We start from the raw sequence: 24,237 nt of genomic DNA, 5'->3' as shown, positions 1-24,237 counted from the left end.
TGCCCAGCAACCCCCCAAAAATCCCTGTGCTGGTGTAGGGCCAGACTGCAATGCTTTCCAAGCACTTCTGGGCAAAATCCCCCTCCATGTAGGCATAGCCACCCCATAGCCTCTCTTTTTGGGAACTCCTGACAGGCACTACACTCCACATCCCACTCCCTTTCTGCTGACATGGGACCTTATTGAAGCCTGTCAGGTAGGAATTAAGATACTATTTTGCTGCAGAAGAGGATGCAGAGCTGTGCTGCCAGGCCTTCAGGAGCAATACGTATCATCACAATGATCCGCTGAGCAAACTGGACAAGGCAATATCCTCCCGTCTCTGTGCTCCCCTTCCCGACACCTCTGTTCAGACTGCCAACTCTCTCTCCATGCCCACGTCTCTGCTGAGCTCTGCTGCCGGAGCTTTTAGAACAGTCTGCTTAGATGCGTTTTTTATAAAAGACCCAAAAACTTTAAATAAAAGCTTAACCAGAAGCAGCTCTGAATGCCATGGGGCCAGGCAGCACCGTTTGCAACCAACTCTTCCCCTGGCTGCTCTGGCAGTCCTCCTCCCTCGGAGGGGTCTGTCTGACTCAGACTTCCTCCAAGGCTATAACACAACCAGAAGCAAAAATACATAAAGCCCAAACTCCCAAATTCAACATGCCACAAAGTCTAAACGTGATTGTAAGGGAAGTGACAAGTATGGGCCGGTGCAGGTTTTCACCAAGCATGCAGTTATGTATGCTGACAAAGGGAAGATGGGGTTATACATCTTTGCAATAACTGCAGCAGCTGTAAACCTGCCCACCACGAAACGCCCACCCTATTAAGTGGCAGGCAGATAGCTGCCAATGTAGCTGTGGCTGAGGGTGCTACGGAGGCACCATGGAGGTAAATGAAAAAAGAATTTATAAAGTGGTGGTAGATCATTTTTGAAGGCTGTTGATTGCAGTTAGAAATAAGTTTCATAATCGTTTGGGAGAGTTATTGCAGGGAACAGCACAGAACTTTGGTCATGTCTTCAAAAATAAATAATCTGAATGGTTAAATAAAATCCAGGCGCGAGAAGACAATTTACTGACCGTGAATTGCTAAAAGCCTGGGGATTAGTCAAAGATAACTCTCGTTTACCAAATGTGTTTAACAGAACAACAGTGCTTGCAGAAGATTGTTTTGTGGTACACTAATTGCGTATTTTATTTCAAAAATTGAATACAGAGATGCTATTAAGAAATAAGAACTGTCCACAATACAAACTCTCAGCTTTGCCAAGTGAAACTAAAATAGGTCCCTGTTTCTGAAACCAAACAGTCATTTGCCATATGAACCAGTGCACAATCTGAGCTTTTCTCAAGATTTTTTCTTCTGAAATCTGAAGCAGGGAAATAAATCTCGGCTCTAGCCTTGATGAAACTCAAGACACGCACCACCTCAACAAGCTCATCTAGTTTCACAGAGCTAGTCCTAGCACAAAAGCCTGGCCCATGCAATCAGTTGAAGGATGCCAGTGGGTTGGGAAGCAGTGGGAGATGGAGCCCAACCTCTTCCCGCTGTCACTGCTGACTTGCTGGGTGAGCCTAGACATGCGACAGCGACAAGGGAGTTCTCGGGGCCTGTTTTCCACCCAATTATTTGTCCTGCCCCGTTCAATCATGTTCTTGGAAACAGTAAGTGCCTTTCCCTACTGCAGCGCCTACGCCAGTGGAGAGCCTGCTTTGGCCACGACAGGGAGTTGCTACTCCAGCAGCAATGTACTGTGTTAACCTAAGCCTCGTTTCATTGCCAAAGCTTGCGGTGGTGGGACTCCAAAGACTGAATTACCCCAGTGTACATTTTCTGTGGGTAGGTTGAGCCTCGGAAGAATAATAAAGAAAACCAGCTATCAGCCTGCAGTCAGAAACATCTTGTCTTTCCCAGCACTCAGGCTCAGACACATTTTTTCCTCCTACTGAGCTCTCCTTTCCCCTGCCAGGACTCCCGTTGCGACTGCAGTGCAGGGAAGAACTGAGCAGCAGGAGCAGAGCTGAAGGAGCTGGAGGGTAGCACATGCAGAGCACAATTTCATATTGCAATTGCTCACCCTTGTTTTGGCCACCCACGGGCAAGGAATACCAAGACTACGACACAACCAGAAGCAAAAATAAAATACGTAAAACAAAACCAGAAGACTTGTACTCCTGTTTTGCACACATACAAGAATGCTAGGAAAAAAACCCACTGGTACGTGCAATCCCTTCTTACATAAATGAAGCTCCTCATGATCTCAAAGCCATGCACTCGCTTGCAGGCCTGGAAGTTTAAGTGGTTGAACACTTCATTCAGGTGATAGGCAGCCCTTTTTAGTCTTAATCAGCAGATATCCAGAGACCTAACTCCTAGACATAAAGCAAATCTACTTAGGGAATAAATGTCTAAATAAATATGAGAGATGGGATGCTGATCTTTTAATGTTCCTCTGCAGGGTAAATAAAATTATGGGGTTTTTTTCACTTCAATTCATTTATGGTATTCTTTTATTATTGCATGATAAAAAGGCTCAGCATGCCTTGCTCGCTAGGTCTTCCCTCCATCCTGGAGTGAGAGGCTGCTCAGCTAAGCTGAACACTAACGAGAACGCAGGTGGGCACACAAAGCCATGGTACTCATCAGCCAGACATACAGGTAACCCAGGGGTGCATCAACTGCCTACCTGAAGTCTGCTTGGTGGAAGGAGAGTGCAATTATTGCAGCAGAGACTAAGGAAAACTGGAGCAGGCTGGAGGACTATCATCTTGCACAATGAGTTCACCATATTTAAGTCTGAGAGAGACAAACAGCCTTTCTTTTAGTTATCTCCCATCTGCCACCTTCATTTGGCCATTATAACCATTTTTAAAATGATAAAACAAGTAATACTGCCTAAGTAATGAATGTCGAATTATCGGCATAAATATGCCAACATTTATTTATTTATTTGCCTCCCCAAGAACATGTTCTCCTCTGTTTGGTTTTCTATTTTAATGACTACAATTTATCATATTAACTAGACTTCCAGTTTGCTGGGTTTTTTTCAAGTTCTGCTTTTTGCTGAGACATCTGTGAGAGGGCAGACTCAAGTAAGAGAAGCAATAAAACTAATAAAAAAGTGATAGTACCTGTCACCAAAAAGCACAAGTAACTGAACCACCTTCATTTACTACACAGGGCCCTTCTTTCATGCTCTCATTTGCCGATTTTACTGCCCACCTTCCACCAATACTTTACTCTGCTTATGGCAGCTCTCCACAAGGAACTTTAATTCCCTAATTTCCAAATAATTTGCTTTCCCTACCTACCAGCAGGCAGCATAAGAAAGAAGAAAAGCCGAAGCGTGAGAACCATCTCTGGTGAATTCGAGTCATGCACAATGGCCCAGTCAGGGGTTTCAGGAGGCATCTGAAAATCCAGCGATGCCTGAATCAGTGTGGGGATCCTGCCCTCGCAGGAGGTATCTATCTGCCGCCTGTCTAACATGATGGGAAACATTAGTCCAGCTGCACCAAGGCTATATCTATTTCAGAGCACAAGCATATGTGTTTTCCCCACCTGTCACAACTGTGAAATGTATAGAGAGCATTTACTTCATGGGCATTTGTCGCTCAAATTAACAGGCAACCTGTTAGTCTGAGTGCAATTAGCACCCCAAACTTTACTCCAGATGTATCTAGTAGCTGAATTTTGCTTGCAGATCTTTTAGCAGCCTGGTGTACACTTTGAGTAAATATAGGCCAACGTATAGAGTAGAAATCCTGTGAAATCCCCAACAAATTTAATGTGAAGCAAAACTAAACACACTGTTGAAGAATCTGCTTTGCCTTTGTTAGAACTTGTAATGGAAAGTTCACATTTTTACAAACTGAAATTGAGCACTAGGTTCACCCGAGACCCGTCAAACTGAACGACTGAGTACAACACAACCTGCTGGGGCAGACTCCTGCCGCCCTCTTCCTGCTGCCGGATTTAAACTTCACCACTCCCCCTACGTGCTTTTTATGAAAATGCCAGTTACATACAGACACGCATCTTGAAACATGACATTAGCATTCTGCAGAAGTATATGCGAGCGACGCCATATGATACGAGCAGTGTAAACCCTTATCTGTGTCATGGCTTGACTTCTTCCATTGGAGAGTGACCAGCACAGCCTGCAACCACACTGCCACGGGCTGCCTTTTCTACCATGGTCGTCACACCTACAGTTTCACCATGTTGCAGCCGCATTGTCTGCAGCATCCTCAGATGCCCACCTGAGTGCACTGGATCACTCCTTTACTGGGATATTTCTTAAAACTTAATTAGTTTTGAACACCAAATAATGGTGGGCTCAAATTCTTTTAATTCGGCATTCACCTTTCCCTAGCACATTATCAGGGAACGTACAAACCACACTGAAATGTTTCTTCACAAACCCAAAAGCACGATATTTACGCAAAATGTGATGTAAAGAGGGCTGAGGGAGCGTACAACCCAGACTCCACAGTGGCAAGACAGCCTTCATCTATCACAGGCTTCCCCTGGATGCTGGAGATTCAATTAAGCTCATAACTCCAGTCTCGTACACGAAGAGGGTTTTATGTTCATTCAGCAATCACCTTTTTTTTCCTTTTTCCTTAAATGCTCCACAAACATTGCCCAGAGTTCTTCCTTTGCTTAGTCTATCAATCAGTTCATATATAGCATTTTATTAGGATTAGCTTCTCCAAGCCTCCAGTGCTTATCTGCATGATTCTCTGACCTTCCTCAGCCCTATCTTACCTGCTCCGTACCTGCTGGCAACACAGTGATAGAGACCTGCAAGGTGTCACCCTTCTGCGTAGTGACATGGCTTTCTCCCCCGAGTCCTGCATAAATCTAAATGACGCATACTCAGAGCATCTGTCACAGCAATGACATTGCTCTTGTTCTCTGCACATCTGTGACATTTTATTATCCTCTTATATTGCAGTAGAGCTGGTAGGAAAGCAACCTGCCCTTCTGCAGCCCAACACCTGTAGCTACTCCCCTAAACAAACAGGATGGAGGGAAGGAAAAAAAGATTGCTTACCCGCAGGAAGGAGAGGTCTCGGTTGTGCTCAATGCTGGTGATTTCCAGGTTGCCCATAACTACCTCGCAGTTCTCATAGTACTTGCGCAGGGCCCGATACTGCTGCTCCAGGTCAGAGAGGGAGCTCAGCTTGTTCTCGGTGCCGGCACACACTGCAAGAAAACACACGACAAACAATCAGGATGAGTAGAAGAGGGGCACAGGAGCAGAGAAAGAAATAAAGTTTGTATACAGGGATGCAGGTAATTGTAACAAAAATCCTGAATTATTCATAGGATTGGATCCTGCAAAAAAAACCCAGCACAAGATACCTGAATATCAGCAGCAGAGATAGGAAGGTACAAAAATGGTCCACGATCATCTCAGCAATTTAAACACATCTCACCAAATGGGATGAAGTGCTGGTATTTACCACCAAATGTAGAAAGGCTGAAAATGCAGAAATGCAGGAAAAATGCAAGACTAGTTGACCCCAGCACCTAAAGGGTCAAACGCAGGTCTCAGCAAAGTCCCTACTAGTTCTGCCAATGACAGAATCGGACACTGAACAGAGATGCGCCAATCACAGACTAAAGGACGTAAGGCTGGAGAGACCCATGCACCCAAGCTGACCTGGGTAATCCAACATTTTCCTATTCAGCTGATGCTCAGAACAGTCTGTTGGACAAGCCAAGAGCAACCTGACCAGAAGGCTTATACCCAACATTGTTTTCCCCATCACTTTCCTTAAGACCCCAGCTCTTCCCAGCTTTATACAATTAAATAGGAGAAAGACAATAGCAAAAAACATACCATCTTTCCACAAGTCACCAGACAGATCTGAACGTACAGTAGAGATGTGTCAGATGAGTTAGGAAACAGTTAATTTTCAGAAGATGCCCTTTAATATTATACTACTCTGTTCTAAATTTTGAAGTCCAGTTGAAAGCTACTGCAGCATCGCAGCTCTGCTCAGTCTATTAGCTTGCCGTGCATCAAGCAATGACAAAAATGAATGCGGGAAAGAAACACAGAAGCAGCATTTTACAACAGCAGTTTTTCACACAGCTCTCAGCCTACCAGGACAGCAATGCTACTTAAATGGTCAAGTGTGGGGCTGGGCTTTTTTTGCATGCACTTACTCTTCCTGATTACCAACAGCTTGTGGGTTGTTCTTATCTGCGAGCAAATTAATATGAATATATCCAAAGTTTTGAAATGGGCATTATATTATGCAAAACATGAGCCAGACCAGAATAGCATTTCTGGAGCCATTCCCACTCCTGGATTAGATCAATACAAACAAAACTCTCCATGACTGGAGGCATAATCAGTAAAAATGGCTAAAATATGCTCTTTTGAATTATGCCGGTCTTTTTTTTTAAATATCAAAAGAAATTAGGTTTTTGAGTACTAGTATTATTGACTGCTTGCTTACTACATCCCCCGCCTTTTTTCTTTCTTTTTTTTTTTTTTTTAATAGAAATGGGAACAATTCTCATCTCTGTTCTCCGCTGCAGTCTCTCTGCTGCAGAGCAATCTGCTCTTGTGGCAGAGCAATTCAAGCTTCAAGCAGCATCTTGGAGAAGGGCTTCAGGAGGCAGCCAGAAACCCACAAACTGCTTGGAGTTTTCTCCCAAGGAAACTCCCTCCGCCCTAAAAATGGCAGCAGAAATCTGTTCCTCTTGAACCGTAACCCACCACCGGGGAGGGATAGCAGGGGCTGGTTTCATTGCAAACCATTCACGGGCTGAAGGGTTTATCAGATCATTTTCGGGTTTTGTGTTTCCAGCGGCTAAGAAGCATGGACCAAAGGTGAACAGGCACTACATAGGACTGCTTTTCCAAATACACATTTGGTCTAGTTACCAAGGGAAATATTGTAAGGGCTGTAATTTTTTTTTATTTCTTTCTATGACCTGGTAAAAGTAAAATTTCAAGAGTCCTCGCTAAATTTAAAAACTTGAAATATTTGAGATACATTCCTTACACTGTGTTGCAGAGAAACAAAACTGGTTCGTTTGCTCAGGTTTTGAAATAAAAACTACTACCTCATTTCAAGGCTTAACTTAAAGCACGAACATTCCCATTTTGAAATCTTTCTCGTAAAACCTTACCACATAGAGTAAAACATACCTAAACAAGATTTTATTTATAATACTTTTAATAGCCATTTTGGGGGATTCCCAAGATGGAAAGACAGTGGGACCTGACGTAGCTCTGCTGGAGTGGGAACACCTGGAAGGATTAACCACTGCTGCTAGGGGAGTGGTTTTCTTTTTGAAATACAAAGCCCTGTCCTAGCTCATATTTAAAGTTTTATTCAGAACAATCTCAAGATCTGCTGTACAAGCACCTCCACCCTTCAGGAAGACGCACGCCTGTCCCTGTCAGAAGACTTCTAAAACTGTCGCTACGTATCAGTTTGTTAGCTGCTTCTTTAAACGCAGCAGCATCTATAACAAAAAGATTGACTGTGTTTCCAGCCGAGTAAGTGTTATTCTGTCTTAAGGCTTCCAAGGACTAATAAATAATTTCTGTTCCACTTCGCAATCGGTGTTAATGATCAACGTAGCTTAGAAAACAATTCCAGCAGCTCAGCTAATAAAGCTATGTACTGCAACACTGATATTTCATGTTGCACACCCATTAGACATTTCCCGAAAGCTAATGTAGCCATTTGTTGCTGTAAGGAGGCAGAACACCTGGAGCCTGCTCTGGCAAAAGGATTCAATGGGGGTGAAGCCAGCCCACATGTAAACTGGGGCTGCAAGTTTTATTCGAGTGAGATTAATTTTGTACAAGCAAACCATTGCAGTAACTACTCCCAGCTTTTGATATTGCTATGGAAATCAATTCTTTTGGATAAATAAAAGCAAATTTAGAAGAAATCACATTGATCCTTTAAATTCATCTCATAGTAATTCCAAGCATTTAATTTATGTCTTAAAAAAAGAAATATCCTCTGTTCCTCAGTTACACAAAACACCTCCTTGTTCCAGCTCACACCTGGGCCTCTACTGCCTGCCTGATACGTGGCAAAAGGTACGTGCAACCCAGCTCCTCCCAGTCTGCCACAAAATTTGGAAAACCAGGGAAAGTCACTGCCCAGCATCAATCCTCCCAACTATTGCATGGCCTAGCTCGGCTTTTGCAGCTCTGTACTGTCCTGACAGGTCATCTCCCCTCAACAACAAAAAAAAGAAATTGGTTACAGATTGCTTCATGTCAAGTCATATACCAAAAGGGAGACTATCCTACATCAAGCCGGGAGTGCAGCAGTGCAGATTTTTTGCCATCAGTACCCAACCAGCAGTGCAGCTGATGCAGAAACAGTACTCGCAGCAGAAGAGAGCCCTGAGCTGCAGAACGAGTTGAAGTCCCAAAGCAAATTGGGGTATAACCATGGATCATTAATAATCCATTATTATAATAAGCCATTAATCTCTGTGTGCCTCAGCTTTACAGCATGGGTTTTGAACATATACTTTTGATGCACCTAATAATTATGCCAGATTCAAAATACAAAAGAGAAAATTGTGAAAGTATTTAAGAAAAGCAGATGAGATCAATCGTCACTCGCAGGAAGATAGAGCTGGGACAGTACCTCCGTCCTTCGCAAAGAGTCCTTTAAAACAGAGAGATTAGATAGCCTATTGGCATTTTTTTTAAGGCAAAATACAACTAATAGGGTAAAAAGCCATTCCTGCCATGAGGGAGAAATGCTGCTGCCCTGTACAATTACAAAGGTGCTCCTACTTGCCCATGCACGCCAGGGAGCTAAGCCGGGGAAGGACACAGGCCAGAAAGCAGGCTGTGAACTGGTAGTTACCAACAAGTTTTATCCCCCCATTTTGAGCCACAGGAGGCAATTCTCAGCTGCTCCAGGGCAAAAATAATCATTGTGCGTCTGATTTGCCAAAATAGTTAAGAAGCACTGAAGTAACCACGTGTGAGCTGGGAGCTGAGCCGGGGTCGCACAGCATCCCCAGTCCCTCTGCCCCCAAGCTCGACAGAGAGCACAAACATCTCCCCCTCACCCTCCTGCTCATCTCTTGGAACAGCAACAGGCATCTACATGTTGTAGCAGCTCTTTAAAATTAAGTGCCAAAATATTACATATTTTCAGGGATGCTCCAGCCGTATATAGGCATAAACATGAGTGCAACAAAATGTATTTCCTTGTCATGCCATGCAAAACCACCATAATCTGTATTTCATAAACTCTCTTCAAAGCACTTTGTTGTATATTGTTAGACACATTATTTTATATAGCCCCAGAAACTGATGAGCGGAAAGAAAATAAAAACTGTGCATTAAAAGCAGCCCCCGCAGCAGAACCTCTCCTGGTTAATAAAAAATACTAATTCCCCTGCCTCTAACAGAGGTCAAAAAAGTAGCAGCTCAAGACGTGCCTCCAGTCTGCAGCTTCGCTCACTGTTGAGCATCTCTGAGCACATATACTCCTGACTTGCTCATGTCTTACAGAGGCATCTCAATGAGGGAAACCCTTCAGCGCCGTTTCAATGCATGCCCAGGAAAATCTGACATGTCCTTGCATTTTCCCCGACAGAAACCCCAGCGAGCTGTTGCCTGACAGCCTGTACCAGCTTACCAGCACGCCATGCAGCTCTCAAACACATCTCTCCACCAATACACACATGGCCATTCCCTCTCCTTCTATATTCTGCCAACAAACCTCACAGAGCGTGCATGTGTACGTGCCCAGAGACACCCACCACTAATGTTATCCTGAAGCTGAAGGATGTGCACCTTCCCATATGGGAAGCTCCAAACCGGCAGTGACAGTGACCAGTCAGGCTGCCAGCCCATGGCCGCTTCTCATCTACACCCCAAACATGGGTGATTTTGGGTGGGCACTGGGGCAGGGCGCTGCTTGACCATCACAAAAGTGGATTTCAGGCATTACTCACACATTCACACTTCACATTCCGTTGTTTACTTATTACCAGCTACCTCAAGTAACAGAAAAGAGCTTCAGCTCCTAATGGCCCCAATTACAGCAGTAATAATCGTCTGTATTGAATTGAATTTAGTTTTTTTCATCAATATTCATGTGCATGACTTGGAAATTAATTTCCCATTCACATTTTTTTTATAACAAAGCCAAATCATTTGGATGCTCACTTAAAGGTAGCAAATAATGGAGGCATTTAAAAATGTCCTTTAGCTACTGCTTTTTAGGCCATTATTTTGCTCTGCTCTGTTGATGATAAATCTATATGTTAAATTAAGAAATCACGTTTGACTCCATCTAGTTCTGTTTCTTGTAATACTAATGGATTTTATAATCCTCCCAGCTCAACAGATAAACTAACTTTTGACAGGAGGTCAACTTGTTTCATTTCTTTTTCAACCCCTCTCTGGATTTGCCTACCCTTGGAGTTAACTCAGGAAGAGTGAATCCCATCATCTCCAGCATGGTCACCCCCACCTGAAATACCAGTGTCTCACTCCTCTCAGACAAGCAGCGATGAGGCAGCCTCGTGGCCAACTCCAAGAGAGTTATCTCAAGCATCTGGATATATTCTTTTGAATCATAAAACATTTATTATTATCTCGTTGGCGAGAATACGGGAGAGCGGCACGTTTGCCCCACACCAGCCTCCGCCTGAATACAGCACAACCTCTCTTTCTTGATCAGTTTGTCAAGTGGGCCAAAAATGCAAGAGGAGGCTTCACCTCTCGGACTCACTGGTTTCATGAGCGTGTTTATGAAAAAAGAATCACACGTTCCTTCATCCCAGACAGGACGAGCCCAACAACAGTCAGCATCTCTTTCTAACACATTCTTTTCCCATACTTCCCGCTTATTTACTTAATTAGCTATGTTTTACAGACAGCACCATCATCAGGGTTTCTTGAAAGGCAGCAAACGTAACTGTTTATTAATAATTGCAAACACTCGTGGCAATTTGTTAAGACCCCCAGGTGGGGGGAAATACTCAAGCCCCTTAAGGAACAACTAATTACCAGCAATGCCGCAGCGGTCCCCATTCATTTCATTATGCTCCACGCTCTCAGCAACAGCCTGGGCACCCTGTCACGTATGCACAGTGAAGAAGGGGTAAACACACTTTTAATCCTTTCATTATTATTTTACAGCTCTCCTTGAATGAGCTGCAAAAGCCCTGACTTTTCTTGCAATTAGGCACATCCTAATGAAGGGAGGGACCACCTGCATTTACAGTCTTGCAGATGTCTCCTGGGAGAAGGCAAAACACTCCTTGAGGTCACCAGCCATTTTCCTGTAAACCCAGTGGTTTTGGAGAGTGTTTTAAAATTAGAGGCTTGCCTTCCCTAGGTGAGAGACTGTAATGAAGGAAAGCATAATTTTCTCTGTACTCCTAATTAAAAGCTCAGCTGGCACAAGTGTTTTCCTTCCGTGAGGTCTGCTCTACGCTAGAAAATTATCATCCCATTTGAATCCAGTTGCATGCAAACAACCCAACTGTCATGAACCTCTAGACAGCCACACGGCCATGAGAGGAGAAGCTCAGCGTTGCCATCCAGCCACCGTTCAGTCCATCAGGGTGTCATCAGACTGAGGTGACATAGTACAGGCTGGCCCACGGCAGCTGTGAGCCACACCATCATGGCTTTAATCCCTTCTACCTGCATGCAAACATGCAAAGGGCCCAGAAACACAAGCCTGGGAATGCTATTATTTATTTTGATTTCCAAGTTAAGCTCTCCACAACTGCTAAATAAAATCAAATTAAAAAATTAACCATAATTTTCATCCAGACTTTAATCTGCAATGCTAAAAGGACACTCTGAAACACTTCTATAACCTTTCTTCTCTTTGCATGGAGGAGAGGGCCCTGGTTTGATAGCACCAATGCATGATAGCATTTGCTCGCTAAACTCCCAAATGTCATTTCATATGCCACTGTGAAAGCTTCCCAGCACTTCCAGAAAAGTTGCAGGGGTGTGTGTTATCAGGGTGGTCCCACCTTCAGTAGAGGCTGATCAGATGCCACCTACAAAGGGAAGCTCTTTCCCAATTTTATGAACAGGAACACAAATAGGCACAGTAAAGACTAACAGTGATTGTACCTTCACCAAGAAGGATTAGTTATGTGTGATAACACTTTCCCGAGCTGATGGCACCCACTCCTTGCACCAAGCTCTCCAAAATCTGTTTGGTGGATGCTACACAGCTTATTTTACTGATGTAGCACTCCTGTTCATACCAACTAAAAAAGGGCATCAAAATGTTAACTAGATTTATACTACAACATCTCAATGATAATTGCCTGCACCGACCATGGCAAGCCATTGTCATCTGCTTGCCTTTATGCCATCATTTCCAGCATTGTTTCTCTTTCGGTTTCATCACGTATATATTATGATAGAGCAACTAGAAAGGACAAAATGGGGAAAATGTACTGCAGGACCTATATCACACAGCTACCACTAAAAAAAAAGCAGGTATTAATACAAAAAGCTTTACCAATGGTTCCTCCCCTCCCAGGCCTTTGTACCAAATTATTTTCTCCGAGTACTTCTCCTTCCCTTTTTCACACACACACACACACACACACACACACACTTTCTTTCCTCATTTCCTTCTATTTTGAGGGTAAATAGTTGCTTCTTAACTATAATGTAGGTACTGGACTTGACAAGCAATTAAAGCAAACAATTTCCACTCATCTAACTTTGCCAAATTAGTCATCTGCCATCTGCTTTATCATCTGGCTCTCCTTGAGGTCTTGCTGTGAATCTGGAAGTGCTCGCTCCGACAAGGAGACAGCAGATAAGCCTCCAAGCTGGTGAGGAACCCAAGGGGTGGAGGTGACATGGGGGTGATACATGGCCCCACAATGCTCACTGCCACCCCCATCAGGCCAGCTCCAAGGAGGTGCTTGCTAGCTCTGGTAGCCAAATTGGCAAATTACTGGCATGCAAGTTGTGACAGATAAGCATTTAAAATTTAAGGTTTCTTTTACGGCCACTTATACAGTATGGTAGCTTAGGAGGAGTGTGGAATTTTCTTACTGGATGCAAAAAATAACTTACTTTATGAAATATCTTCAGCATTTGCAATTTAGTTCCCAATGAAGTACATAACCTAAACAAGCAATTAATAGACATTATCTAAGAAAGATTTGAGAGGTCTCTACTTCCAACACCTGGCTTAGTTCAGGTAGGGCCTCATTTTGAGACAGTTAAAAGGTTTTCAAATAGCTCTGAAATACAACGCTGGTCTCCTCTGCCCTCCAACTTCTAAGCACTGGCAGGACCTTTCTGTTTTGCCAGGTTTCCAGTTTGGCCTCCTTACTGGGTCTCCCAGTATGATCAAGAATATCACCAGCACCCCTTTTCCAACTGACCTACGTTTCCTCCCCGAAGAAATTAAATACCACTCCAGAGTGCAAGTTAGCACAAGCAAACGTTGCCGTTGCTCTGAACCATCACACGGAGGAATTGCTCTCCCTGTTGTTGGTGAAGACCATTACAGACGGCCTAATCTTGTCCTAATCTCTAGTTCAGCCACTTGAGTGCAGCACTCAAAATTATGCTTGTGAATCTAGCTAGATTAAGAATCTAGCTTCTTAATGCCAAGAACCAAAATCCTGCCACACAGTAAGTACCAAAGTAAAGACCATCACCAATGCTTTCTAACATTAGTGAGTCTGCAGATAAACAATCGTAATACAAGGCCACATGTTCTTAGGCAGCTAAACACAGAGCAAAGTGCCAAGCTGAAGGCCTAAGAGAGCTTACAAACATTGCTCTCCCCACTTTCCAACCCTCACCCTTCCCAAGTCCCGTTCCAGCACAGCAGCTCGTGCGACCCGTTTCCCTCCATCACTGCATCACGGCGTATTCTGGCTCCCTACCAGAGCAAAGTGGTAGAAATCTCTACAGATCTCAATAGTGAGAAGGATTTGGATTGCTTTTACAATGCCGGGGAAGAAGCGGGGGCGAAGGTGATGGAGCACAAATCACAAGCACCAGGTGAACACATGCATGGTTAGGAGCAGGGGGAGCAGAGGGGAGCCAGGCACTTGGACTGGGTTTTTGTATGTGTGCCTTCAACACAAATAAATTTAGTGAGGGATGCCAGTAACATCTGCTGCGAGGCTGGCCCAAAATCATTTCCCAGCTCACAAACCAGGCTGCTTTGCTGGGGACACGAAGGGCTCCTTCCCCCCCCCCGCAGTTCTCTCCTGGGGGCCCAGGGGTGCTCAGCTTGCACAGAGCATTGCCACGGTGCTGTGGAGGCGGCCGTCTTCCCTAGCAGCTCCTGCCACTCCACCAGGACTCATGCAGCTCCACGACAGCCGGGGGCCTTCGCCTGCCTGCCTTTTTTTTTTTTTTTATCTTCCCCAGAGGGCCCCTGAATACCGCAAGCATTCACTCAACTTAAATGCATTTTAATTAACATTGTACAAACACACCAAGTTTGTGCGTGCACAAGGGAGCACATTCATTCAGCTTCTGCCTGACTCTCAGCCTGAGAAATCCAGTGGGAGCGCTGGCAGCCGCTATGATGGGAACAGGATTGCAGTCCTCGCTGCCTGTACAATATTTAAAATACACTTGGCAAAATGCACACAAGCCCTTACATCCAACTTACTAGTATTTAAGCACCGTTTATGCAAAAGATACAGCTCAGACAGGGTAGGTGGGACAGGTGCTTTTATATCTGCTGATGTAACTGTGGGTAATTAGTCACCCCTAAAGCACACAGCAACCACCACGCCGCATCGTTACAGGGTAAGCACAAGCCACTTGTGACATAAAAGAAGATCTCCCACAGAAATTTTTCTTGCATTACATTAGTAATTATCACATAACCCAAATACCACCTAATAAAATGATTAAAATAACCATGAAATTTAAACATATAAAGAAATGGACTGCTTCAGAGAGAACAACCTCCCCAAATTCTGGCAACCCTGCAAGACAAAACAGCAGTGGGGCTTAAAGAAAAAGTCCTTGGAAAAATATTCGGGAAATAAAGCAAACCAACATCTCACGGGGAGCACCTGATATGGCTATGCTGGGGCTTGGGTGTCCCCATCAACCAGGCAAGAGCAAACCCAATGTTTTGGAGATGCTTTGCCCAAGTGCTTCAAGGTGACTGTACAACACAGGAGAATGTGATTAAAGAAACTACCCTATTTTAACCAATGCGCATAGGTCTATTAAGTTGAAACCACATAGAGTTTCTTTTTCATTGATGAAAATAACAGGCTCTCTAGCAACACGATCATCTTGTCAAGCAGACAGGAGAATTCAGCTCGTGTAAGACAGCTGAAATGGTAATTATTTAAACTTGGAAGTACTACTACAGATGAGGGGAACGGCGTTGCAGTTGCAGGGAGAAGCAGGGGCTGCGCTGAGGCTGGCTGGGTCCATGGGTGGACGCTGCACTTCATCGGGAGCCAAACCACACTGGACCTGGGAACAGGGACCACGTCCCCGGGTCTGTGGTGGTCGTATACATTAAGGTCATCAAGTCAAAGAATTAATTTAAAGTGCTCTCTTGCACAAGCCTTCCTTAAACCAATGGTCATATTTTCCTAATTGCCCACAGCTAAACTAAGTAATTAAATGCCTATATTATTTAACCAAGTGCTTTCAGATACCGGTTTATAGGCAGGAAGAACAAACTTTCAATAACTAAAGTCTACACAAGAACCTTTTTTACTTCTATACATTATGTATAAAAACATACAGCCTAGTTTTAAGCTAGTATCTTCTGCCACAGACAATCCTTCATCTGTTGTAGTTCATGCCCATTTCACACAAACAGCTTCATACAGGTTGCTGAGCATGTACGGCACTGCTGCCGGGTATGCTCAGAGGTGGAGGTGCAAGTGAACACCAAACTTCCACCTTCTCAAACCTGCATGTTTTGAACCAAGTCCTGGATTGCACAATTTAAATTAAACATAATAAAAATAAAAAGCTAAATGAAAGCCTGACCACCCAATAAATTCTTCCAAGGCCGCTGAGGGCCTTGGCTCTGGTGAACAGCAGCATGGTGGCCATTTTGGGGTATGGTCATGCCGTATAAAACCATACCTCTACCACTGAGAGGTTTTTCCCATTGTTAAGGAAGTAAAGGGACTACTTTTTAACCTCCCTGAGGCTGTTGGCATAGGCTGCTATTAAATCTGTACAAAGGGGGCAGAGGCGGGACTTGCATTTGAATTCATAACCTCATTGTATATGAGCAGTATATTCAGTGCAAACACCTGCAGTGCTGAAACTTCTGCCTATTTTAACTAGGAGGTGAGGACTGGGTGTCTGCATTTGATGAGCTTCTCAGTTTGTCTCATTGATTGTTTAAAAATGGGCGAGCCGGCAGCTGAAATCACAGACTGACTTGCCCCTCTTCATGCAATTCCTACTGAGCCTTTGTAAATGGTTTAACTTTCCAAGGCTGCAAGGGGACATGGGGGGAGTCAAAGCTGCAGTGAAATCGCTCCTCAAAGGCACTTCCCCTGCAGTCAAATCCAGCAAAGTGACTTCAAAATCTCTAATTGTTTTCCTTGCCCAACCTATTGCTGTGCTGCACTAACTCAAGGCCTATTTATTTTTTATTTCATGTACTTTTAGAAATCATCCCAAAAGGTAAGTTCTAAGTAACCATACTTGTCAAAATCACGTATTATGAATTCTTTACAGATCAGTTTGCTGAGGTATGCTCCCTGTTAATACTTTACGTTTGGCTTTTTAAAATGCACTCTATATATATTTTATAAATGTTTGGGTTTATTCCTGCCCCCCTGCCCCAGAGAATGCCCTTAAACTTCTGTCCATTGATTGTGACGGTATCAATTTGTAAAGGTCAACAGAAAGCTTCTCTGACAGCTGAACTCAGAAAGCGGTTTTTAAATGAGCTGTTTTTCTTCCTCTACAGAGCAAGATGCCAACAAAATCAAAACCTAACGTCTTTATTTCACTGGCCTGACCAGTGGCTTTGATAGGCTTTGAATCTCTGATGGCCGCTGAACACTCCTTGGATATCTGAGCTTGTTTGAAGGTCTTAAAAAATAACAAGTGAAAAAGCAGATTGATGAAGAGAAAAAGAAGAGACGAGAAAAGAGAAAGATTTATGAAAAGAAGAACATTAATTTGCTGCTCCTCTGAAAACCTCTGCAGACCTCGGGTAACAGAGCTCCCAGGGATTCTCACACAAATGTCACCGCTGCGTGGGTTTGGCCTTATGCATCCTTTTATCATACATGAATAACCTACATTTTGTACTTAAAAAAAACCCCAAAACCAAAACATAACCGGCTGGCTAGTCAAGAAACAGACTGTGCCAACTTATTTTGATGCTTGCTTCAGATTTGTATTGAGAGAACAGTGTATTTTGTTTGGCATTGTGATCAAAAGCCTCTTCAAATGGCTTCCGCCCTCTCCCCCCATCCCACAGTTTACCGAACATCTCAAATTCATAACCATTGAAAGTAGGGCTGCACAATTTATGACACTGTTATACATGAAGAAAATCTGCCATAAATCACAGAAAACAGTTATATAAATGAACATAAAAGTGCAGGGAAATGTCACAAGATAGCAATAAAGTATCTTCCAAATGGTAAATCCCAGGAGCAGAAGCACCATTAGTTTTGAATCCTCCACTCAGCAACAGCAGGACTGGTTTATCACTGGAGTAATCAGTACTGGAGCTTGCCTTCCTTAATAACTGCGGATTCAGGCAAAACTGCACACCCTTGGTGGGGAATCGGGGAAGGCAGGAGAAAGCAAAGACAGCGAATGCACGTCTGCGCTCACACCATCACACAAAACAGTCATAAGTAACACTGCGATGCCATGGGTTTTCCCCTGTTGCTAACTATGTGGAACAGAGGAACACATCACATGTAGCTTTTCCGACATATACACACACACACACACACATATATATATATAAAATATGGTTGGTCTTTTTGGAGCCTGCGTGGCTATTTTCTTGGCCCTTTTTCACTGAAACACAGAAACTGTGGAGGGCTGATTCTTGTTTTACCTGCAAGAAGAGAGATGCCCACCCCAGGGCGGCCAGCCAGGTCTCCTCTGCAGGCATGGCAAAGAAAGCTGCTTTAGCAAAAAGACAGCAAAGCAGAACAGGCACAGACCTTGCCTGGGGAACCAACTGCCCAAATCCACTCGCCAGACCTCCCCCAGGGATCAAGGAGGCTATGGCAAATATGGCAGTCCCGGGAGGAACTCGTAAGAGACTGGAAAAGCAGGGTGAGGGGTTTAACGCTGCAAATGGCCATAAAGCCTTTCACTGACTTCCCAGGCCCCAGCCCAGGCTGCCAGCTGGAATTTGGTCATTTTTCTGCAAACACTACCAGCAGAACAACGGACACATACCAGCAAAATACCAAGGAATTTGTTGGGATGAAGGAAAGGCAATGCCTTGTAAAACACTGGAGCTGCCCCAGGAACAGCCGTAACAGCACCAGGAGGATCCGGGCACAGATTAAAGCTTCAGCCAACAGCATACAGAGAGGATGGCAGGAGACTGAGCGTGGTGCAGAAGACTCCCACCCCAACCACCTGTGATCCTTCCTCCCAAGGGATTCCCTTTCCATGCTGCTTGCTCCAGCAAGGCCACGGGTAAGCAATCCAGAGCAACCACCAGCCTGTGCCCTTGGGCTTATTTCTTATGGCTGTAGGCAAGCCATTCCCTGATCCTTTTCAACTCAGAAAATTCCCAGACTATTCCTGACCTCTTAAGAGGACATTTACGGGCACCTTTATGCTGCAAATGGCAACCATTAGCTCACTGTTAAAATAAGGTGTCCCAGTGATGCGCCAAAATAATCTGTTTTCTGGTTCTTAACCCAAGGCAAGGGGGACAAAAGGAAAAGACACAGCAGATGGCTCGTTGCTTTTTCTGAAGATGTGAAGGACATATTCCCACAGACCAAAAGCAGCTTCATATTCCTGCCTCTCACAAGAAGGTGACAGTGTTTCTGCCCGAAGACCTCCCCGCCTGATTTTATTTTCATAAACAAACACCGAGAAAGGTGGATGAATGACAGGCGCCTCGCTCCTCATCACCGGGTAGAAAGCAACAGGCACGTTATTAGCAGCCTCATTAAGAAGAAAAGGCCAAGAAGCAATTTTCCCAATGCAAGCCCTCCGGGAGGAGGCTGCTCCCGGGGTCCCCGTTTCATTAATACCTTCCTCTTGCTTGCTCCACTTGATGACCCAGTTCACTTGAACCTGGGAAACGGGAGGGAGGTGGGAAGGGGAGCCCCGGCGGGGGGCACAGGGCGCCCGGCATGTGATCCCAGCCAAACCTTGTGCCGGGGGCTCTGGCCGCGGCCGTGTGCTTAAGTGATGCGGGAGCACGTCCGGCCGGAGCGGCTCAGTGCAAATCTACCCGTTGCAAAACGTCCTTGAAGCTGCCTGCCTGTGACGGGTAAGTGGCAGTGAAGGTCAGGGAAGCTAATTTGATGGTAACGAGCCTGGCGCTGCACCTCTTGCTGATACAGTGGCCCCGTCCTTAAAATACCCACACCCATCCCCAAACCATCTCACTGGGCACAGAGAAGTTCCCGGGAGCAGGGCTCCCTTGTTTTCCCTTCTTAATACTGTGCTTACTAAATGCATTCGGTTTTTATTACAACCACCAAAAAAAAGCACAACCCAGCTAGGACTGCTAGGAACAGCTTAATTAATAACAATTAGCTGCAGCACAATTGTGATTCAGGTGGCGTTTTGGAGCATGAAGGAGAAACTTGACACTTTTGCTTCTGTGCACGGACATAAGAAATTCCAGGCAAAGTTAATGGAAACTGAGCGGGTGAGCGACGCCGAAATTCAAATGTACTGTAAAATTACTAAATGATTTCAATGTCACAGGAAGGTGTCGCGCTACTTCCAGGATTATTAGCCCTTGCAGAGTTTTAATAATATTTGGTCAAACACCTCAGGAGCACATCACTGGGATACTATAAAATCACTGGGATAATACAAAATATTTTCATATTTTAGAAGGGGGGGGGGGGGGGGGAATCCCTGTTTACAGCAAAGGGGAGGCGACAGCCTTGAAAAGACCCCTGATGGGATGAGACTTCAGCAGATCGGGGGGCGTGTGGGTTGCCAGCCCCACGCTCCCCAAAGCCACCCAGTCCCTGCCTGGCAGCAGATGCTCCGGAGGGGGCCCTGGTAGTCCCCTCCTCGTTGAGGAGAAGGGGAAGGACACTTTATGAAATTGCGGTTGTCTAAAGCGGTCGAAACACCTGCCAGTCACGGCGGATTCATTGGCCGCGCTCCCCACAAGGAGGGCTGCATCTGAGTGCCTCCGCCTTAATTAGTGTCACCGCAGTCAGATGCAATTTATCTTTAAATATACATGGGGAATATGAAGACAGTCCCAACGACTACTTTCAAACAAGAGGAAAAAGGTGGAGGCTTTAAAGCTTTCTGGTGGAGAACAAGGGAAATTCTTAGCTGGAGAATGAGTGGACCCTGCTATTAACAGAGAGTATTTCCTGGCTCCTAGAGGGACAGCAATGGCTGGCTTCGTCTTATTAAAAATAAACAAAACAAAACAAAAAAAGGATAAAGTGACCCTACAGGTTCAAGTTTTGAAAGCATGAAAAAGCACAGAAACACGCATCCAGTTTGCATGCTAAATGTGAGCACACAAAGGGCATTTGTGCAAGGCAAGCTAGGCAGCTCCATGCCTGTGAAACTTGGCATGAAAACTGCGCACACATACATAGACTAGTTTTCACAAGGCTTCTCACAGCTTTGCATGGAGCCATCATCTTGATCTTAGGAAAATAACTGTCCTGTACAAATCAGTAAAGTACCTGTATTCTCTGGCAAAAGAGAACATACCATAGGCATCTTGCAGGCAGAGGGAACTCCAGGTGGCAATGCCTGGCCAGGAGGGAGTATGTTTGGAGGTCATTGTGATACTGCAGCTAGAAAACCAAGTGTTTCGGGCTCCTTACCAACATTAAAAATGGCATTTTCTAAAATAGGTAGATCAAGAACATGTGGGCTAAAACTGGAAACAAAAGAGGGTGGCTCCTGCCCAAAGCTGTGCAACAAATCCTACCTCAGTAAAGGCTACCTCCCTGGGGGAAAGCTATTACATACTCAGTAACATACACCTTCCTTAAAATTTAAAAAAATCTAAGCCATATTGTTGTAAAAATGTGTCTCTCAATGTATGAAAACTGTGCCAGGGCTTCTGCCAGAGCCTTCAGATAGATGGGCCAAAAATATGCCTGCCAACAGCACGAATCCATCCTACTTGTCCCCAGCATCACCATCCGAGAGCACACAGCTGGTTCGATGTCACCAGCGCTACCTAATGCTCAGCAGCCAAGGAAATAGAGATTACCACATCATGAACTTACCAGCTTATCTCCGCACCTCCTTTTGTCACGTGCAGCTAGAGCATGGCACTAGGTTTTCATTTTGTTAGGTCTCTGCAAGATCCCTCATTCTGCCATGACAAATTCCCATCAAACTTAAGTTTAACAAAATAAGTCATCAAGAGAACTGGTGGGGCATCAGTGTCCTTCCCACTGGCAGTGCTGGACAAAAAAAAAACCCCAGTATGTGATAAGCAGCTTTGGATCCTATTGTGTTACCTACATGAGGCTGAAAGGTCTGTGGCTCTCCACACCCAAGGAGAGAAGACTAGAAGAAAAATAAACCTTACAGATCATTTGGACTTAGAGAAAACTTAAGAAAACCTCTCAGGCACTCAAACTCAGACCAAGGCCTTCTCTGAACATATTACTTGCACGTCTGTGGTCATTAATGCACGTAATATTCCTGCTTAAGAAAAGCAGCGCTTTTGGTTTAGGTGCCTTGCTTGTCCTCAAATGTGTTCCTTCCCCAGGAAGGTAGGGCTGGGCTTGAACCTAAAACTAACTGCCCCTGTAGGCTTGGCTATTAATGCAACAAACTTAAGTTCAAAGTTGGGTTTAATACTTGCTCAGTTTTAGCCTGATGTGCTTCATCCCAACAGAGATTACAACTGTTTGTCATTTAAAACACAGTGGCCCTACTCCTCCTGAAATGTTGCAGAAATCACCCAATGCAGACTCCACCATGTTCTGCAAATTTGCCATCAGGGAACTACAACCACTTGCTGAAATTAATGGTTCTCTCCTACCCTTGCCTCTAGATGAAAGGAGGCAAATCTCTTCCCCTGTGCTTGGAGACAGTGGGAAGCAACACCTAGAAAAATACAGGGCCTGGCAAACCCACCTGAGAGTGGCCCCCAGGCTGGGGGTGCAGAGGGTGCACCCGGTTCGCCTGGGAACGGGATACTCATTCTGTGCCTCGGCAGAAAACACCTCCCTAAGTCAGCCATGTACTGCCCTGAATCCTTCCCCTCCCTCTCCCCTTTGCTCCCACTGGCGCTATATGATTAATATCACATCAAATTTGTCTTTGTACAATATCCCACCAATCTTTCTTTGTGTAATGTTCACTTTACATCAGGTGACAGTTTTAGTGATTCCTCCTTTATTTGCATGTCCCCTTGAAGAAGCCTCATTTCTCCTTCTAATCAAGTCATTAATTTTCACGAAAATCATTCCCACCCTGAGATGGCTGGATTCTAATTTGTCTCTGTCACACAAATGACAAGTATCACCTCATTGCCATGCTGTGATGTTCCTCCACATACCTGTATTTGGGTAGGAAAAGCACCAAGATTATTTTTCCACAGCCATAACTGCTTTTCTCTGTGGCAGTTTGATTCTATCATGATCCTTCCTTCAGGTACTTTGTAGTAATACTATACAGCTGCTTGCTTTTTATTTCAAAGCAGATCTTGTTCATGATTTTTTTGTAATGGGAGAAGCGGAAATGAGGGTGCCAAAATTACTTTTCCTTTTTATCTCCTCTGCATCCTGTTTACCAACAGTGCTGCCCACCTGGGATGTCAGTGCACACCCCCCTGCTGTCAAACTGATACATCTTTCTGAAACCTCTTCCCCTTCTGTAGTGTTGTCAGCACATGGATTTTCACATGCTTTAGTCACACACACAGCCCTGTAACAAAAGCTGAATACATCACAGTAAAACAGAGTTTATGCAATCTGAAATCCCACCTGGGCAGCTCCTCCCTTTCCTAGTCTTCTTCCAATTACATCCCTTGCTCCTCCTCTATCTTTTTTGGGGGATCCAAAACTGTCCTCCCTAATTCCAGGCCACCACTCAGGAAAATCATGAAACGCCTTCAGGAAAGCTCACATGAAGTGTGGCTGTAATGGAGGGCTGTACAGTTTGCAACTCATTTCCTTTGGCACCCATCTTTTATTATCAAAACTACTAATGACATCTCCAATTTACTACAGCACTTACACATCTCAATCTTGAATGTACTAGGAATATGCGGCAGAGAAATCAAAGACTGAAAGCCAGAGTTGCCAGACTCCTGCACCTGCATCGTGGCCACTGGACCATCTTTTCTCTCCTCCTGTCCATGAAACTTCCTTCCAACAAACAGCGCTCTGCCACCATCAAGCCTGCCCGACTATAAACACAGACCTTTCCAGGGGAAAGATCTTGCTTCGTGATTCACAGCATATCTGTGATTTTCTTCTGCCATTTACTATAAGGCACTAACTTGATATTAACATAGATTTTAAGAACAGTGATCAAATTCTGTCTCATCTCATGCTTCTCCTTGTGGAAAGGTACTTGAGCCCCAGAAACACCCCCGAAATCGCATTTGGAAAAAGGCTGGGGCTGCAACTCCTTCACTAGCTATTCCCAGCACACAGGATATTAGATACCAACAAATTCCAGTCCAATATCATTGAATAAATCCAATCTTGCTCTTAAAGACAGATTACTTTCGCTTCATTAAAGTGTCAGGGTTGTATGCACACCCCTGAGGATTGTCCTGCCTTTTTGATTTCCTTTCTGTTGTTGTGCTTACCGTACCACCTTGTGGAGAATGCCTCGAAAAATGATGGGAAAGGAAAAGTGGAATTATTCAGAGAGGATCTGAAGACCTTGCAAGGTTTGGGTTTTTTTTTTTTTTGTTGTTGTTGTCAGTTCAGCAGATAAATTCCACTGATGAGCCTGGATTACCTGGTTATATATTCACACAGTGCCCAGGGTTCACACTTGCTACACAGTAATACTGAGCACAGCACTCCAAGGAGAGGGTTATTCACCAGAGCAGTCGCCTGGTCCTTGCCCTCAAGGTTTTTCGTGGCAAT

General features: G+C 44.5%; 1 protein-coding gene across 10 annotated transcripts in view; it reads right to left on the bottom strand.

Moving 5' to 3' along the window:
- ERBB4 (erb-b2 receptor tyrosine kinase 4) overlaps nt 1-24,237 on the bottom strand; it is a 649,063-nt gene that overhangs the window by 399,922 nt on the left and 224,904 nt on the right. For all 10 annotated transcript variants that reach the window (XM_030018184.2, XM_030018186.2, XM_030018189.2 and 7 more), the window contains exon 2: nt 5,048-5,199. In XM_030018184.2, coding sequence (XP_029874044.1) covers nt 5,048-5,199 — 152 coding nt within the window. The remainder of the gene's footprint in view (nt 1-5,047; nt 5,200-24,237) is intronic.

Source organism: Aquila chrysaetos, chromosome 6 (assembly GCF_900496995.4).
Source record: "Aquila chrysaetos chrysaetos chromosome 6, bAquChr1.4, whole genome shotgun sequence".
In the NCBI taxonomy this organism is placed as follows: domain Eukaryota; kingdom Metazoa; phylum Chordata; class Aves; order Accipitriformes; family Accipitridae; genus Aquila; species Aquila chrysaetos.
Note: the sequence above shows the minus strand (reverse complement) of the source record. Positions and strands in the feature narration are given on the sequence as shown.